General features: G+C 38.5%; 1 protein-coding gene across 1 annotated transcript in view; it reads right to left on the bottom strand.

Moving 5' to 3' along the window:
• grin3ba (glutamate receptor, ionotropic, N-methyl-D-aspartate 3Ba) overlaps positions 1 to 16,847 on the bottom strand; it is a 51,907-nt gene extending 35,060 nt beyond the window's left edge. The window contains exon 1 of the mRNA XM_079876652.1: positions 16,037 to 16,847. Coding sequence (XP_079732778.1) covers positions 16,037 to 16,489 — 453 coding nt within the window. The 5' untranslated portion in view covers positions 16,490 to 16,847. The remainder of the gene's footprint in view (positions 1 to 16,036) is intronic.
• Positions 16,848 to 20,772: the final 3,925 nt, after the last annotated feature.

Here is a 20,772-nt window from a genome sequence, read left to right as displayed (position 1 = left end):
TTTTCTTATCTTAACTGTGCATATGTGGCACAGGAATCAAAACTTTTGTATAGTGTAATGATGAAAGGGAAACATAAGCCAAGAAACCCAAAGCTCAGCTCTTTTAGCAGCTGCCAGTGTGAGCATTTTGCCACAAACTGATTGTTTTTTCTCTCCAAGAGAGGAAAGTGTTTTTTGTTTGCTTGTTACTGCTGCTTGTTACATTTTTTTTTTTTTTTTTTTTGCGTATATCACTACATCACTGTCTGTGTGCACCGTTGCGCACAGTTTGCATCTGAAGTATAATGGCATTTCTGTGTTATTAAATGTTAGCTGCCTAGACTCTGACCTGTTATTAGTCTTGATAACATTTCCAAATCTTGTTTGCTCCACAGTGACCCTAATATGACACTGCAAAAATGTCCCATTCCGTGAGTGAAAAGAAAGCCCATAAATTTATAACTCCATAGGATAGAAAACAACAATGTAATGAGGCTTTGAAATCAAAATATTTTTTTTACACTTTATAATAGGAGCGATCACTCACATTAGGCCTGGTGAATAGTGCAAGGCGCACTCCCACTGGGCGATAAAGTAATATTTGAAAATGAAAGCCATTTGGGGAAATGTGAGTTTATGAATGAGGTGATTTACCAAATGATCCTGTCCAAATTCACCAGAACAGAATCTTAAACATCCAGCAGCACATGGCAAAGCAATGAGCTGTCAGACAGAAAAACACGAAGTTTAACCAATACTTTGGACATTAGTTTGACGTACTGGCTACAAAGGCTGGCAAATATGCGTGGTTCCTGCTTGGGAATTAGAAATATAATTTTAGATATTCCAACAGTGAACTTTAAGAAAAAATTAGGGATAAACTTTAGCAGCGGCTTTTTGTGCGAAGAAAGTTACAGTTAATTGCGGAGACAGTCCTCGAGCCGAGGAGCTGTGATTTAGTGCTGTGCTTAAGGCCATAATGTTGACAAAGCAGGATTGCACTCTCAGTAACTCTCAAAAGTCTGGGTCATCCTCACAAGGTTTGGTCACAGTTGCATTTAAGGAAGTATGTTGTGCTGCATCACTGCACCAAACAGTCAAATAATAATTATATTAATAATCTTTATTCTACCATTGTTTGGACAAACAGTTTGTTTATAATTTAAAGCCATGCCAGCTACCACAGCTATATTCATGGTGAGAAAAAAGTTAAATATATAACAAGTAAAAAAAAAAAAAAAAAATTAAATGTAAAAAATAAACTTTCATTAGAGGTTTTTAAAATATATCTTTGTTAAAAAAAAAAATGTATATAACTAAATCTGGTCTCACTTTATTATAAATCTTTTCATAAGAATCAGCTGAAAATAAAGGCTTAGACTAAGCCAGCATTAGGCCTTAATTTAGGACATTTAAGTAGTTTTTTTTAAACGTGCCTTAATAAAAAACATTACTGGTGTGCATCTTGAAAGAAAAAAAAACAAACAAAAAAAAAAAACCAATGGCATATTTTAAGATATGTCAGTGCAAGTTGCGTTGCTTTCAGTTAAAACAGCTCAAACGTACATTTTAGTCTGGGACTAGGCTTTAGCCTTGTCTGTGAAACCGGGAAAATAGGCTACATCACATTACATTAAAATATGCTTCAGCGATAAAGGACTCTGGCAAGAGGGGAATAAATGAGGATCTTCAACCATTAACACAATGGGTTAGTCTGCCTATTCGACAGCGATATTTGGACAAACAGAAACTGACATGTTAGACTGCACAGACTGCAATGTTTACACTTTTTAGGCCTACTTAGTTGTGTCTGCACAATTAACAAGAATTATTTTTATTTATTTTTTTAAATACACATATAGGCCTAAATTGTGCACCGTTACACCCCTAACACTGATTCCATTGTATAAACAATCAGACAAGACAGGAAAATCATATTTATGGGTCCTTGGCATGAAAAAGGTTGAAAAGTTCACTGAACTTTAAGAGCGAGTCATGGAATACACATTACTTCAGTACAGAAGACACAGTCAGGGTTTGAAATCAACACCCGCCAAATGCGGGTAAAAATCAACTGTGGCTTGTAACGCTGTCAAATCACTAGCCAATTTGGTGGGTTACTTAATATGTACTCACTTTGCTGGGGAAGTTCGTGTAAGCCAAATCTGTGCAGATTTAGCGCAAATACTCAACTCCTGAGTCATCATGATATTAAATACAGCGTATTGCGTAGAATCTGCGCATATCTGGCTTACTTGAACATGCACGTCACTACGCAACAAATAACGGCATGCTTGTTCATTTGCATTGAAGCAATAGCGAAGATTAAAAAGCATTTGGTTAACAGAAAAGACATTTCTGGTGATGAGGATGAAAGAGGGAGGAGATGGCTGGATGACAAGATTTTGTTTGAATAAAAAAAATAAGAAAGAAATGTATAAAATCCAAATTTAAAATAAATAAATAATAATAATAATAATTATATATATATATTTATGTGTGTGTGTGTGTGTGTAAAAGGCCGTGTGCGCATGTGCTGTGACGTAGTTATTCTGGTTTATTTATTTTATCTTTTGGCTAGTAGAATTTCTGAGTGGCCGGTAACAAACATTTAGTGAGTGAAAAAGTTAATTTCAAACCCTGGACACAGTACACAGTGCAAAGATAACGCTAGCTCTACCGCTACCTGCCTTTAGCTTCAAATGATAAACCTTCTCTGGAATTCATTGCCTTCAGCCTCAGAGTAATATATCCATCAAACCACCTATATCCTAGAAAAACACTATCTTTTTGCTGAATTTTAGATCATCTTCATATTCAGAGTTCAGACATCCTGCTCCAGAGTTTTATACACTTCCCAAAGCCATCAACTAGAGGCCTTCATCTCGCCTCAGCCTGATATATTTCTACCCACCAATAGTCTCTGTTTTTTGGCATCCCGACCTCCTGGGAGGATTCAGGCCTGCCGTGTTCAGACATTGATTGAAAAATGTTTTTCTTTCTGAGCAGAGACCATGTAAATGTCAACCAAAACTTGAAAAAGGATGACTGATCCAAGCATGAAATCATCATTATCTGCAAAGCACAGACCGATAGTCTTTGGATTAGGGAAATTCAGTGATGACAATAGAGAGGTGCTGCTGCTCTTTCCAAAACTGAGGAGTTGGAACATGAGCTTAAAAGCAGCCAATGTAAAGCTACGGTTTTAATATTGAAAGGCACTCATAGAAGAAACAATATTTTGTTAAATCTTCTCAGTTTATCACAGGCCATTATTATAATGGTATTTTCATCCATTAGTATAAAGTCAGTTTATATCTTTTATATCATAGTTTCTGTGACACCATCAACTTCCATGAAGCAACATTTCATAGGTCAGGCTTAAAAGGGTTACTTAAAGCATTAATTTACCCTTGAGTTAATTAAAATTTTATCAAATATTATTGGATAATTAATCATAAATGGATTAATGTCATTAATTCTAGGACACATTACACGTCATGCATCATATATCAGGATCTTTTCTGAAGACCTCAGTGGAGCACGCTTACCGCCAGCCTGGCTTTGAATCAGATAGAGTGTTTGAGTGAAGATATTTCTGCATTAAGCCTGAAAAGATTATTCTTTAGTTGTGATGTCCTTTGCACGTTTCAAACGCTATCAGTCAACATTCTGAGAGCAGCTTTGCATACGAAGCGTCTAGATGAGGCCGGGCAGAGCGGGCTGCATATGCCAGGCTGTATAGAGAGAGGATTTCAGTGCATTTCAGGCTGACTGTGGATGGCAGCTCTCGCTGCCTACTGCTTTCCTTGCTAATTGAGCAAATCGCAGCGTACGCCTCACGGAAGTAATGCTAATGAACTTCTTAGCGATCCGAAAGTTTAACACGGCTCCGTACATTTATGTACATCACAGTTAAAAGGATTTTTGAACAGAGAAGAATTCAGGATTCAGAGCAAAATGTTGGTTTAAACAAATCGCGTCCATGCATACTTTCAGTGGAGATTTACTGTAACTGAAGAGCTCGTTTGTTATTGCCTTTTAGCTCTCTTATTTTGGTAGAGGTGTCAAAGACCTTTTGGCATCTTAGCTGTGTCCGTTTCTATCTGGGGATGAGGTCTCCTCTGGCCATCAGTGCACTAATAGCATTCAAACTCTTGTTCCAATTAAACAGAAAACTTAATGTTAACCTTTTCTTATCAGGCTAACTTAACAAAAGTCAATTAAGTAGGCACTTTTTGGATGAGCAGTCAGGACATATAATTAGATTTTCATTATACTTTTATTTTGACTTTAGATAATTATTTAGATAATTTGCTCAAAGGTATCTAATTATGATATTCATATAATACATTTATAATTTTATCAGTGCTCTCTAAATTTAAACTTTTAGTGTCACTATATAATTAAGATAAGAACTAAAAAAGATGAAATATTTTGTAGCTTATTACCAGTATTAGGGGTGTAACGGTACATAAACATGACGGTTCGGTACGTACCTCGGTTTAGAAGACACGGTTCGGTATGGGTTCGGTTACAGCATAAAATTGTTTTTGTTTTTTACTGGGGTTTTTTTTTAAACAAATGTGTCTCTGTTTTTAAATAAATTCAAATATAATAAAAATTTTCTTAAGGATAAAAAAATCTATCTCTATCAGCTAATGCTGTAAACTATATAGGGAGCCCTTACTTACACATTTCTATAATATTAAAAGTTTCAATTAACAACATATTTTTAGATATAATAATCAACACTCAAATAAAATAAAACCATGTAAATTGCACACAAGGCAGGTAAATATAATGAATAGGCTAATATAGTGCATATACGAAATGTTACTCTCTAGAGTTCATTTCTCTAGCGAACTAACATGCTGTCGACAGTAAATGCCTGAGGTAAATGTAATGCTACGTGAGATATTATTCTTAAGCTGTTTTACTGATATATTTTTGCAGGTCAAACACTAGTTGAGAGATTACATGTAAACATATCAATCGATCATCTGTCTCTTTCTCTTCTTTTTACTGGTAGTAAACAGCGTTGCATTACTGCATGTGCCCCCTTCTGGTGTGGATCGCCTGTGACCATCTGTATTCGTCGTCTGACTGTATTTACCGAATCGTGACATCCATACTGTGACGGTTCGGGACGAATACATGTACTGTTACACCCCTAATTAGTATGTAACATTTATAGAGACAAAAATGTACTTTTTTATACATTTGGATAGATGCTGAAAAGTATTTACTTACACGCAGGCGCAGAACACATGTGATAGTTAATCCTTTTGGTGAGTTCAGGAGCAGTTTTTTGGCCGAGACGTAGCTGACAAAAGGCAACAACACAGTCAGCTTTCGTCGCCGCTAGTTCTTTGATGTAGGCTTGGTGTGTGGTCTAGAGAGGTGCTGTCCGCTAGAGCCCGGGAGGATGCAACACTCCTCATGGAGTGTGCAGGCACTCCTTAACGGCACAGCACGCCTTGGGCCTGGTATGCCAAAGCAATGGAATCCACAATCCAGTGGGCCATCCTCTGTTTGGAGAAAGTCTTCCCCTTCTGCTGTCCCCCAAAACAGCTGCTCAGAGCTTCTGAAACTCTGTGTTTGGTCCTAGTAAACAAGCAGGACTGGACACAGCCATGACAAGGCTGGGTCTGCCTAATCCCGAGGCAGCGATTCACCACTTGATACCTATAAGGCCCAGCAAGACCACAGAGAGATCCCATGCAGGAATAAGGCATGGCCTAGGAGGATTCAAGGTCATGCTTCCCTAGAGACTTACCATCCACTGTGTCGTGATGTGCCTTTATTGCAGCCACATACACTTTCAAGGTGGAAGGGGCCAGCCGGCCCTCCAACTTCTCTTGCAGGAAGGAAAGCACTGACCCGACTGTGTATGTCTGTGGGTCTTCTCCTTGTGAACAACAAATGTTCACGAACAGACTCCACTTCAAAGCATACAGAGTTTAATGTGTATACAGCATACAGCCTGCATACTGGCTTGAGTGATTGTGTCTATCACTGCTGGTGATAAGCTAATAAGGTCTACCCTGTCCCGTCCAGGGGCCAGATGTGGAGGTTCCAGAGGGCTGTCAGAAGGAGAATGAGTGCTGCGAACCAAGTCTGGGTGGGCCAGTACAGTGCAACCAACAAGACATGTTCTCTGTCCTCCCTGACTTTGCACAACATCTGTATAATAGGAACAGACAATAAAAGATGCCATCCACGACTTTGCCAGCTCTTCATGCACTTTCAGGAAGAAGGGCACTGGGGCTGGGCGCAGCTGTGAGTCGCACTCCAAGCCCAAATACCAGTCATCCAACCATGAATGCTCGGGACAGGGTGGAAGATTCCACTCCAGCCCAATGGGGAAAATGCATACAATGCATGCAAATTCCACTCGCCAATTTATATTGGCCTTTTCTCAAAGTATCAGAGGTGTTTGGGGTTCCCAAGTGCGACCCCTAGTGTCAGTCATCGACACCACATCGAAGTGACTGACAGATAGGGAATTTAAAGGGATAGTTCACTTTGAAATTAAATTTTGGTATGTTTTAGCTTACCTCAAGGGCATCCAAGATGTAGGTGTCTTTTTTTCCACAGTAGTTTCAATTTTTATATTTTTAGGTCAAACCGTTCTTGTCTCTCAGTCAGATAATGCAGGTCTGTGGTCACTGTCTCAAAGAGCATGCACAGAGTCCAAATTAAAACAATTCCCCATCATCCAAATTAAACAATTCCACATCGTAAGTACACATTGATGGCCTAAGACACGAAACGAGCAGTTTGTGTGAGAAAACGAACAGTATTTATATAGTTTTTTAACTCTTGTACACAGCCACGTCCAAGTGATCTGAGGGTGCGCGCGCATCCTGGTGTGTGACGTGTACGCAGACTCTGTGCATGCTCTTTGAGACAGTGACCACAGACCTGCATTATCTGACTGAGAGACAAGAACGGTTTGACCTAAAAATATCAAAATTGAAACTACTGCGGAAAAAAAGACACCTACATCTTGGATGCCCTTGAGGTAAGCTAAAACATACCAAAATTTTATTTCAAAGTGAACTATCCCTTTAAGTTGTTAATCACCGGGATACTCTGTGAAGCCAATGAGCCAATTATTTTTAGCATCATTTTATGTTGCGTTTTTTTTTTTTTTTTTTTTTTTTTTTAGTCACAGCATATTGATAAAATGCCTTTTTTTGTCCCACGACAAACAAAATAAATTTTCTTGTTAAATATTATGTAATTCTTTGAAATTAGTTTGCACCAGAAGTCTCACTGAAACTAATGAAATGTCATAATTTAAATGAGGTAAACGAGTCAACTGCATTAAATAAATGAGACTTAAAACATATCATTTATCATAAATGTAACCGAATCAGCTGATTAATTCCATGCATTCAGTATTAAATTAGAGTTTGTAAATATTTGCACATCTGTAAAGTTGCTGTTTTGTAGATAATTTATGTTTTAGATTATGTCAATACATCAACATGGTACATTTCACTGTCTATGCAAACGTAAATGTACGTGTGGTAGAACCACACTTTATGTAAAATACACATGAATACTTGTGAGATCATGTTGGATTCTCCCATTAGATACATGTAGATATACAATATTAGAGCTGCACAATAACGGTTAAACTGATAATAACGATTTGCTCAAATTATAATCACGATTATTCTCACTTAAGAAATTAGAGAGAAAGAGAAGACACGGAAAAGCTTATATAGCATAATTATTGAATAGGATTATGTAATAAAGGTAGTTTCATATTTCGTGTTTTCTTTACCTTACAGCCCACTTCACCTAATAGGCCTGTGGGTGGCACATATACTTAATTTAACCTAACCCTAACTATGATTACACTGTCAGTCCATATGCATGGTTTTGGTGAGCGCTTTGTAATTTGTTGTTTGACATTTTCATTTAAGCAGAATATCGCAATGGTACGGAGCCCCAAAAGGGATAAGGTGGTGGTAAAAATTTGGGATGGGAGACAAAATATTTTTCAAATCTTTTGCGTTCCCAGACAGCAACATAGTGTCGGCCCAGATCCGGCCCACATCTGGTACATGTGGATTCCATGTGTACCAGATGTGGACCGGATCTGGGCTGACACTATGTTGCTGTCTGGGTTCCCTCGCAAAGGTATTACAATATTTGAGTTCCCTCGCAAAACTGTTGTGAGCTCGGACAAACACTTGTTTAATGTACCGCTGGCAGTGTTTCAAACAGCGCTGTACGTTAACAATGGAGCGTTTCACAGTGTTTGAACTTGGACTCAAATACAAAGAAATGCGGTCAAGTGAGTGCTTAGGAGTTCAGTAAAGTTGGCAATGTATAAGTGATATATATAAGTGAAAAGAAAAATAAGACATATTATATGCAAGTTACTTTTCCTTACTATCTACGAGCTATTCAAAAATAGCTTGATGGATTTCCAGTGGAATAAAATATGATGTCTAGTGAATGAAGAGTTAAAGACTGTGATACATGTTTGGCATAAAACTAAATCTATTTCTAACTGTAAAAGGACTTTTCTTCAGCAATAGTTTTACCTGTCAATGCTTTGCATTATCCACATACAGGGCATCTAAACCCTCATTAAATCATGATCAGTGAATGATTCATTATTAATAGCAACCGATGTTCCAGTGTTTCATTATGCCTATGGATTCAAAGGTGAAGCTGTAAATAAACACGGGCAGTTGACACCTGCTCCCTTTAGTCCTTTGTGTCATCTATATGAGGCGAAAATAATGTTATAGGAGATGTCAAGGCAATGCAGGTCATGTTTTCCGATTCCCTTGAAATGGAAAAAGAAAAAAAAAGAAAAGAAAAAGATGAAAGTTAACAAGAATTCTGATAGCCAAGCAATGTGCATTTAGGGGGCTGGACAACCTTGCAAGAAGGTGCAGGGAGGCACAAAAGGTAATTCAGCACAATGTCTGCAATCATCAGCAACACACAGCCAACAGTAAGTGAGTCTGACAGAGCTGAATAAACACTTCCACACGGCTGTCTCTGTGTATCCCCGGTTAACACTGAGAGTATCTTTAGAGACAAGCTCCATATTGCACTGCAACTGCAAAAACATTCAAAGCTAGAGGACGACCCAGCTTCAGGCACTTTACAAGACTGGGGAACCAGTTATCCAACTGAGGGTGGAAATGAATGAATCTGTAGGTTAAAGATTCAAAGCAAAACTGTGGCTGTTATTGTTTTTCTTTCACTGGTTCTCAACTGGCATTAAAAACAATAAAAGCTTGAACAAGTGTTATGAATCTTAAAATTGCTCATAAAATAAATTGAACTAAAAGTGCTGTTGTTGTTTTAAAGAATATTCTGGGTTCAATACAAATTAACCTCAATCATCAGCACTAGTGCTATAATGTGGATTAACAATTAATTGCCTTAAAAAATTGACTTTTTGCTTCTTTAAAAAAAAAAAAAAGGGTTACAGTGAGAAACTTGATTGAGACCAACCCATATAGCCATAATATGTAAACATTATGCGCGTAAACATGATTTTAGTGTGACACAAATTTTCACTAAACTAACCAAAACATTTTTTTTTCTTCCAGATTTGTTTATTGGTTTTAAGTTAAGTCTTAACAGCAGATTATCATTACTACCCATTTCTGTTCTGATATACCTTATGTTCAAGTTTTACTTTGTTGCCATGAAAATGTAATGCCTATATTCTTAAAACAACCATAAAAATAACAAGAACAACTTTACCGCTCAAATAATACAGATTTAACAGGAAAAAATAATGCTATTTTATAAATTGATAAGCTTTATTTATAAATTCTTCAGAAATAAGCCCTGTTCACTTCCATAAAAATGAGCAGGGCCAATCTCCATTTTTTTAAAGGGACAAGTCAAAATAATTTTTAGTGGTAGACATCATGGCACAAATGCTAATGATTGAGCTTAACTTGTTCTACACCCGGAATTCCTTTAAATCCCGAGACAGACCAAGCCAACGTCAAAGAACTGTGTTGTCGCCCCTCGTCGGCTGCGTTTCATCCAAAAACCTGCGCTTGAACACACCAAAAGGATTAAAGGAGCTAGCACGTGCGTTCTGCACCTGTGTGTAAGTCAATATCTGTCTTTATCACCAGGTCAGTCAATTTTCATCATTCAAAAAGGGAAACCGAAACTAGGACTGCAGATATACAAACTGTAAATAAAGCAGCGCTTGCTTACCATCTTGAATATCAATCACGCTGATCTCTTTCTTCATTCCTGTCGGCTCATGTTATTATGAAAATATTTGTGCACTCGAAATGCTCAGGTAAGATGACAAAATTATAACAGCCTTCTGTCTGTACGGTCTTGACTTCTTTGCATGCTTTCATGCTTGCTTTTATTCTCGTGCACTGACTCGTTCGCTAAGCTGAACAGGCAATCAGAGTTCTCTCTCTCCCCTATGGCCTAACGCTGATTCGGCCCAAAAAAAAAACCGACGTCGTCCGACTAGAGCCAATGGTGAGGAACACACCGAAACAACTAAGCCAACCAATGCTCAAAAACTAACCAACGGCAGACCGTTGGCTTGGTGTGTCCCAGCCTAAAGTGCAGGGGTGTGTTTTATAAACTGATGCAAGTAAAAAAAAAAAAGGCAGAATCTCTTCCACAGAAAGTGAAAATCCTCACTAGCTTAACTGAAGCGGAGGCATTTTTAGGCAGATGGGCAGGAGACTTTGCTCTGATCAGAAGTGCATGCATAGTTATTAATAAGCATAATAGCAGAGCTGCGTTTGCATGCCTCATGATGGGAATGGTTGTCACATCTTCTGCCTTGTTATCCAGCCCAAGTCTTTTTTCTATCCCTTCAAAAAAGGGGAAGATAATTGAAACATAATCATGAGAGAGTTGGGTGAAAGAGATAAGACAAAACTAATGGAAATAAAAAGAAGGAGGAGACGAGATGGAAAATGACTTACGGAGAGACTTTGACACACAGAAAGGGAACTTTGCATCAAAAGTACCCATAGTGCTAAACTGTAATACCCGCTTATGCAAATCTCTCTCCTATTCAGAATAGATGCCGTTTGCAGGTTCCCATGCCAAAACGAACAGACGCTGCTGTTTCTCTCTGTGTGTTTTCTTAACCGGCTCTGTCATCAAAGCAATCATCAGAGAGGCTATGAGATTGCAGATTGAGATATAGACCCTAACCAGAGCCAAGCTACAGAGTGAATCCTTCAAAGGAAAATTGATTTAAAATGTCTGTTAACTGATAAAAAGATCAACAGACTGTTCATTGTTTTTCTATGAGCAGTAGAGTACGCTATGATTAGGACAATGAAAACAGCAACAATATTCATTCCATGACAAAACAAGAATTAGCCACTCTGGAGAGGAATCTTTGGCATTCGATGCAGCCTGGTCAGCGCTGTGCCCACCGTAATGCTGCCAACAGCCAAAATAAAGACAATGAATCATTTCTGCCAAGAGATCTGAACGCCAGTGAGATTTGTTCAGTGAGACACAGTTTTCAGAAGTGGGGTGAAAACTCAATCACGCTATATTGAGAGATCAGGCACCACTTCAAAGCTCACCTCGGGCAGAGAGAGGGTTGAATTTTCAAAGACACATTTTAGAGTGGAAATAAGTTATAAGGTCGGGGTAGTGTCATATGTACCTCGGGGTGCAATCGTGCCACTTATTGGAAACATACCTTCAGATTCAATTAAACTCTCATATTCTTTGCAGGCACATCAAAATGGATAAAAAAAATTGTTTTTAAGAAGAGGGCTCCAACCCAGAGCATCCAAAAAAACATCCCTCAGCTTACTTGCTCAATTAGTTTTGATGGGTCAGAGCATTCTCGGCTTACAGTATATGGGCATTAACCCAAATCCAGGCGGTATTAAACCACATACGCGGCTTGTTAAATCGTATGAATGTGCTTGGGTGCTGTAACATTAAGTGCCTGGCAACACTGAGCCATCTCGGCCCCGTGAGCGCAGCTTGCAGAATTCTTCCTCACCTGGCTGATGCACCACGTTCTTCCCGCATCCTTACTGTCACAGACCTCAGCGGCCCATCTGTGCTTATCTCAACCCTGCACATGGGGGAGATTACAGACCATCTCCTTCAGGTATTTCACACTTTATTTACACCCTCTGCCTCCATAATGGAGCGATCCAGGCTGCAGACAATCACAGCAGCAATGCACCGATAATCAGCATTGTACCGGCTGGGAATAGGTGGTGACTTGCGTGCATGTGTGCATGGCATTGTATCAACAGAGGGAGTGTAGACCACCTCTATGACTAATAAGTGCTTGCTCTCCAGGTGCTTTTGGAAATATGTATTTTGTGCAGTGCACAAAAATGGGTAATATTGTAAGGTTTACTTCTTCAGCTATGCATTTTACACACTACACTGCGCATGCAAATAACAGACAAGAAGGTTTTGTGCTCATTTTCCTTCAAATTCCATTTTAACACAATATGATGGCACTCCATTTTACAATGCGAGTTCTGATAATGCATCTACTGTTGCATCTATTTCTTTGACTAAGGGGCCAGTTCACACAGTGTTTTTGCATTCCACTGTAAACTTTTTCCATTGTTTTTCTTTGTAAACGTGCTATACAGGTGTGTTTGACCATTGTGCTCCTGTCTCTTGCAGCGTCTTGCACATGGCACTGCGTTCTAAAAATGTGGTGCTCAAGATAAAAAAGGTCAACTTTTACACTGCCCTTCATCTCGCTTGTCAAAAAACACTGATCAAAACATTGATTTATACAGTAACAAAACAAGTGACTCTCTTAATGGGCGAGTAATTGAATTATTCGCTCAACTGAAAGTAATGAAACAAGTGACTGCTACATCCGAAATCACATACTTCCCTACTATATACAGTAGTAAGCGAAAAACAGTATGTGACAAAAGTAGTATGTACAAATTCACAGTGTAAAATAATAGGCAAAAAGTACCCGGATGACTTCCTTCTTCCGGCGAGAATCTGAAGTGTGCATTTGATGGACACTTTACTATCCCATGAGGCCACAGAAGAGGATTTATGAATGTCGGTGAAGAGACGCAACTGACGCTGGTAGGTTACATGATAATTTGTTTATTTATTTGATAAACAAATTATCATGTGACCTACCAGCGTCAGTTGCGTCTCTTCACCGCCATCCATAAATCCTCTTCTGTGGCTTCATGTAGTATGAATGAGGTAGAATGTAGTACGTCCGGATTACATTTATACTACACACATTCATACTATATAGAACATAGCCTACTTTCTAAGCGGTCGTGAAGTAATTACTTATTCAAAATAAGTACCTACTGTACTCAAGAGAGTGTGCGATTTCGGACACAGATAATATTTTTGAGCAAGTCATTGAATCGTTCACTCAAGCTATTTGTTTACAACACTGATTCATTCGGTAGTGACACACAACAACAGATTCTGCTGGTGCTTCTTTTCACACTATATGTATGCATATGTAAGTTACTTGACATGATCTTTTTTTATTGAACTGTTGTAAAAATATAGTGCTGTCTGAATATCTGAATATTCTGTAATCTGATGACCGTTATCATTGTCCTCTAACTTAGTGGTTCTCAACCCTGGTTTGATAGGAAGACATTCAAAAGGTGCACTGTTGAGAACCACTGCTGTGGTTTCAATTTTCCAAAGGTTACTATTTTCAGTGATTACTGCAAGACTGCAATGGCAAAAGGTCATGCTATAAAGTAATGAGGAGGGAATCTTCAAGATAACTGTAGCTTTTTCACAAATTAATGTCTTAATTTAGGTGTACATGAATAAGGTCATTCTGAGTCCACTGTGAATGTTACGACCTGGATTTTAGCTCAAAATTAACATTTGGACAGTCTCAACGGCTCTCTTGAATTAAGGATTCATTAAGCCTAATAACCTTCCAGTGGTTGTCCACTGCTAAGCTAACAAAGAGGCATAATTGAGAAAGGCCTTTGGATTAGAATGTGATTTCATTCAAAGGGACAAAATTAGTTTTGCATGTGCTAATTCCTTTTGTGCTCAGGAATATTTGCTATAGAAGGGAGACAAGTTAATGAGCACTCAAGCATAGATGAGCAGAAGAATTTTCCAGAACGAAACAGGCCCGGCATATTTGGTCAGCAAACAAAATAATTTAAGACACGCTAAGAATATGGTAATCTACTCTGCGTTTGATTTTCTGTGGGGCGAATATAGTCATGGAAATGAAAGAAACTATTTCATTTGAATCAATCAAATTGCAAATTCAGGCTAGTGCTCGGTAAAAGACACCAGTGGATGGCTATTTCGTTCTAGAGAGCCAAAGGGGGAAGATATTCAGCAAGGATAGTGAAAATTACTTTTGAAAAGCGTTCAGACAGCATAATATCCTAGGGGTGGTGTCCTAAAATATATGAACATCCTTGTCCCCATACTGGCCAGGGAAATTTATAGGATTAGATCTATATTTTAATTTGTTAAAGTAATTTGGAAAGTTAACGACTCCACAGTGATGGCATGAGCCAAGCCTTGCTCTGTAAAGAAAAAGATGGGCACTAATGATTTCACACTTCCTGAGGGCTGTGTCAAAATGGAGCAATCATAAACATTTTGCTAATAATTTTCATTAATCACAGAAATGGCCTTGTTTATGATTTCGCTCTGGCTAAGAATAACACAATATATGAAGCAGCTTTTACGAGCAGCCAGGTTGTAAATGTACAACGCACAAAAGCCTTTTGACTGGCACTTTATAAGATGTAGGATAAATCACGATGTTATGAATGAGCATCTTAAAAGATGAGTCTCACTGCTGACCCGCTGTTCACGCCTCTTTATGCAAAATCAGGGGTGCCTTTGTTCCTTTGTGTCCATATGCTGGCAGAGTTTGACGGGAGGAAAATCTTTTGAGGTTTCCCTGCCAGGAGTAACCGCTGCAACTGGCTGCACTGCTGGAGACAGAAACAACTGGTGCGACTGGCATCCGCTCTGGTTGCTGCTTAGAATACTAACGAGAGCCAGCACGCCTCAACCCTGAGCCCTAAACAGTGTTAGGATTGTTCCACTGGAATATATCAGGATCTCTGTGTCCAGCCCCTGGACAAAAGCACCTAAAATATATGCCACAGCTCTAACTCTTAAATATTTTTTCCCTGACTCTTTCTATGTTTTTTTCAGTATGTAAAATCTGTTTGAGAATAGAGTATTCTTCCCACCACCCTCCTTAGGTGACAGTAGAAGTTGTACGACTGTGTAACAAAATAGAGGGATTAGGACAACAACAATAATAATATATAAAAAAACTGGCTAATAATAGCCTATAATTTGTGGTCAAATTAAGGAATGTCACATAACAGAACTGGTATCATCTGGTATCTGTCAGCAGGTTTTCTTCCATCTTCATCTACTTTCCAAAAGCATTGCACAAAATGAGACAAATGTAGGTCTGTACTGTCCCAACTGTGAGAGTGACAAACACACAAATAGTACATATGCTTTTATGTATTTCTATATTTGTTTCCAATTATATTTGCTCTTTATATGTTTACCATTTTTAATCGAAATGTTTAAAAGGAAATGGGGTGGGAGGTGGTTAATTTGAAGCAATAAATTCGATTCTTAAATGCACAAAATTGTTTTCAAATGGTGTTTGAACCTACCCCGGTGACTACAGCACGTGCATTTGACATTAATTCACACAGTTTAAGGATACATTGTAGATCTGTAACTATGTTACAGACTAATTTTGGAACATTATATCAAAGTTTGACAGTGAAAAAAAAAAACAGTTACAGACGCGGAAACAAAACACTTCGCGGCTTTTGGATTATGCAGGTTTTGTCTCAATAACAACGAGTGACAGTTGTAACAGGAAGAATAAATGATGAAACAATCGGAAAACAACCGAAATTAGAAAAATGCACATTCGAGACCGAAAACAAGTCCGACTTACACAAGTCAGACAGACGCCAAAACATCGGAACAGTTTGGCCACATCTTCCTCAAAATCTAAGCAACGCTTTGGATAAAAGTAAAGAAAAATGAGTTTGCTGCTCACCTGTGTCTTAAGAGGTTCACCCTGTTCAATGATGCTGATGAAAGGTATTTCCAAAAACGAGGACATGAACTCCACTTGTATGAGCTCCTCGTGGCTCTGAGGGAACGCAAGCACAGCCGAGACTCCCTGAACAACTATATCCTGACACACGCACCTGAACATTGACTCCGGGTCTCCATTTAGCGGTTCTCGGGACAGTACTTCCAAGCTCAAATTGTACGGCAAGAAGTTGTTCCCACTTTGCCGGAGGTGGACCAGGGCGCGGTTGAGGGCGCCCTGTATCCTGGACTGCTGGCGGGTCGGCAGGAGCGCACCCAAGCGCACTGTGTGCCCAATGCGTGCCAGGATGTGACAGGGCTGGGGATGCAGATGACAAGGGTAAATAAACATCTGGAGAGCGACCTGGAGCCCGACATGAAGGTATGCCAAGAATCTGGAGAGCACTAAATTCATCCTGCTCCTTTCGCAACTGGATTGAGGTTTCGTCACAAGATGGCATCGCTCTATTCTTGTCCAATTATTCTTGTCCTTAATGGTTTTACGAGTACGCGGATGCAGCCTCGGTTAAAATGCAAGTAGTGCAACCATTCCGTCTACTCCAAGTGTTGAATGCGAGGAGGTGGTGTGCGCGCCGTTGAGGGAGGAGGTGCTGTGCCACTGGAGATCTTCAGCATCACCGAGCTCGGAGGGAGATCAGTTGTGGCCACGCCAGGTTTGGTAGAAGATCAAATTATGACGAATTAAGCTTCCTCAAAGGTCACTTATGCAACATTATTAAAATGTCTTCAAATCTTAACTTCATGGAAAAGTAAAGGGGCACTCAGTAATGTTTGCTTATTAAAAAAGTTAATCACATAATGAAATGAATTTTTTTTTTTTTTTTTTTAAGAAATATCATTAAAATGACATTTAAGAGCACTTTTTCCAGAATTTATTGTACATGGAGAGGGTCGCCCCCTTTTGGCCGCCGCCATGTTGACATCACATGACCAGTTGTGTCATGTAATTAAGCAAGTTACTACTATTAAAAATGACAGGAATAATAATAAATTTACTGTTCTTTATATTGTGCTTTCAGTCAGTGCTTTTTACAGTGAATGAAGCATGAACACAATGGTCACAGTCACCACAGCAAAATGCCATCTGCACACCAGCACTAACTATCAACACTGTTCAAAATTGGCGAGATTAAATTCAGAAATGTCCATTATTGATAATAAGAGAACAGATTATATTTAGTAAAGAACCTGCATGCATCCAAACTGACAGACATCAGTTTAAAGTCCAAAACCACTGGTTATTGGGAGGATTAAGAGCCCGCTAAATGTAAAGCTAAAGCAAAAACTGAGAGAGTGCACCTTTAAATTGAGATTGCAGGTGCAAAACTCTACTCTCCAGAAGCTGACAAGCAAATTTTTCACAGTTAATGATTTCAGTAAAGTCTTAAAAAGAGATGAAGAAGAGGCAGTAATTGCATAGTGAATTCAGACAGTTTGGCATAGTTCAAGGACAATACCCCATTCATAAATTATTTAATTAAATAATAATTGCATGGCAACACAGATGCTCTGTTCGGTATAATTAATTTACAGTGGCCTTTGTTTGCTATTGAACAGTAATCCAAATATATTAACTTGTCACTCTGAGCACAAAACTGAAATGCAGTGTAATACATTTTTTTTTCTTCATATTTACAGAGCATTTTAATTTAGTACTATAGTACCGTAGACATTTTCCCACAATAGGTGGTTAATATGTTCATTAAAATATTATTTTCTCCTTTAGTAATTAACCAGAAAATGTATGCCATAAGCTACTCATTACACAATGCTTCCTTAACAGTAATGTGTAAATAAATGTATGCACATATGCAGTCAACTGAGGAAGGAATGAACATGTGCCCCTTTCACCTCTGTAAATATACACAAGAAATATGAACACTGGAAGTTTATGTTAGAAGAAAATATTTATTTTCAATAGCATTGTCATTTTATCACTATGATCCGATCCTACGTAATTTCAGTGCATTTTTCTTTCATGCATCTATAGTTCAATTCCTGTCTGACAAGAAACATATTAGTACTGCAGTGCATGAAACTGTTTTTAAGCAATTACTTTAGCATTTTGGAAAGCTTTGCACCCTCAAATCCATTTGCTGGTAATAATAGCTTGGATGTTAAAGACTAATTGAGGATTAGAGACCACTGACTGAGTAAAAAGCATATGAACCATGTCAAAATTCGGCAGCATGTCCTTGTGTAGCAAAACTTCTGCCATTTTATGTGTGCTACAGACATCACATAAAATGATGGTTTACTCTATATGGCCCATATTACAGTATATGTAATCTCTTTCAGAAACAAACAATATATATTATTTGATCTCTTTTCTTATTCTAAACCACATCTCAATGAACAATGTCTGAACAATGTCACCAAACAATATATATAATTGAATCTCTTTTCCTGTTCTAAACCACATCTCAATGAACAATGTCTGAACAATGTCACCAAAAACCATTTGCCTTTCTGCTTAATAGGCGTATACTATGATGTCCGTCAGATGTCTGACACTAACATGTAACCAGTGATGCTTGCTTGATTGTTTTTTCAGCTCCAGTGCATACAGATCAACATTTCAGGATATTTCAGAGATGCAGGTGATTTTTAGGGCAAATCAAAATCATTTTACAAGACACCTACACCGTACGCAACTGTCCTGTCCTGACCCATGGATGGCTCCACTTGATTTTCAGCAGAGGTATGTGGTTGGCTTTTACTCACCTTAAAGCAGACTCGCGCCGCGCGGTGTGGATAAATATTCATATACTGTATGTCCTTCTGATTTTCTTCGAGACGGCTTGTATACTCTTAGAAGAAAAGGTTTTATATAGAGCCTTAAAGGGTTCTATCAGGTGTTTCATATATAGAGCTTTTTAGGGGTTCCCATGGGATCCCATAATTTGTTTTAAATTATGCAATCATTTAAGACAGTTCTCCCTTACAGAACCTTTTGGCAAAAAGGTTCTTTAAAGAACCCTATTGAACCTTTTTTAAGAGTGTGTCTCTGGAGTCTTCCAATAGTCAATTGTCTTCAACTTGGTTTAATATATAAATTAATGGATTACACTTTAATCAGGAAACCAATTAAAACACATGTTTATCTCAGAGGGATTACACCCACCTTATGTGAGCGCCAATATAGATAATCCTCCTCAGTCTCTCCCTATGACTTCACTCTGTTATTGTGACATACGCATACATTAGGCATTCCAGAATTTGCACTGTTTGAGATGCAACAGTTGAGTCAATGAGTTCTGAAATTGAATTTTGAGAGGTACCTCAGAAAAAGCCTCTGAGCAGAAGCTCTGCAATTACTGCATGGATAAATGTAGCATCAGTGCTGTTTCTGTCGAACCGCATGTCGCAGCACTCCATAATCTGCCATAATGTTCTACAGAACAACTCGCACAGGAGAGTAGAGCTTTTAAATATCACTGTGCGGCGCCGGCATCTACATTCTAAGCACATCCTACTTGACTAATTTCAGCTCCATATTTTGTGTCCACTAGACAGTTCAGCAGCATGCCGGATGCGGTGAAATACTGGAACACTGCGCGAGAGGGAAGGAGCTAAAATGGATAATTCTATTAAAATCTGAAGTGCTATATACTCATATGTTACAAGAGATTTTGCTGGAGGCAAAGCAGTTGACTTTCCTTACTGTGCTAAATTGAAGATCATTCTTGCTTTTGGAAAGCTTGGCACATCTTTCAAATCAAACGAATGTCTGCGTGAAAACGAGAACACTGTAAACCTTATCACTCCACTGACTTGTGTTGGAGATGAAGAGTAATTTAGACTTCAAATTAGGGTCGGGATGCATAAATACTGAGCGCAAGCTGGTTCACATCAGAAGGGTATCTATATAAAAACTCATTTAATTTGGTCAAAGACTCCATAACCCCTCTCTGTTTTATCAGTCTGAGCAAACATGGTTCTGATAAAAACTAATGAGTTTCATGCAGTTAATTAACTTAACAACACATTATTAAGGTGGTAAAGTATTGTGATTACACATTTGCTAGTCTCTAAGAAGTTGAATGAGTTTGTGAAAACTCAACAAGAAGTGAAAATTTTAAATATAATATGATCAGAAAGCATTGCAGATCTAACTTTGGTTTAATAGGGAAAATGTCTAGTTTCTGGCTGTACTTTTTTTTCTGAAACACAAGTTGTGTCATTGCATTAAAGTTTAATGAGGGATAAGGTTCTGTATTGCAAGTTATATTTCCCTACATGCACTATGTAAATCCGTACAGCTCACCCTGCCGCTGGGTAGGTTAGTATTGCTGAGCTGGATTTATTTTTACCATGGTTCAGACATACTTATATCCACAGAGACAAGCCCTCACTGCTTGTGTGTAGGCTATGTGCATGTCATAGTTTATAGCCACCATCAATTGAAATAACCTACTCGCTTCCCTTCTTTTTCCCTGCAAGAGTAGGGAGCTGGATGAAAGGCTTTATTGATTTAAGTAGTGTTAGGGCAAGGGCAATGGTAGCACAGAAAACCTGGTTTACCCCATCAAAGATTAGTGAATTATCACAGGGATACTATTTAGTCATGTGTACAGGCGCTGTGTAGCTAAGGGCTGTCTTCATTTGCTGATTGTGTTCTCAATATGGGTTTGGCAGGTCATTGCTGTTTGTGTTCTAAGGTTACAATTATACAGT

The sequence above is a fragment of the Squalius cephalus genome (genome assembly GCF_949319135.1).
Source record: "Squalius cephalus genome assembly, chromosome: 7".
Classification (NCBI taxonomy): Eukaryota; Metazoa; Chordata; class Actinopteri; order Cypriniformes; family Leuciscidae; genus Squalius; species Squalius cephalus.
Note: the sequence above shows the minus strand (reverse complement) of the source record. Positions and strands in the feature narration are given on the sequence as shown.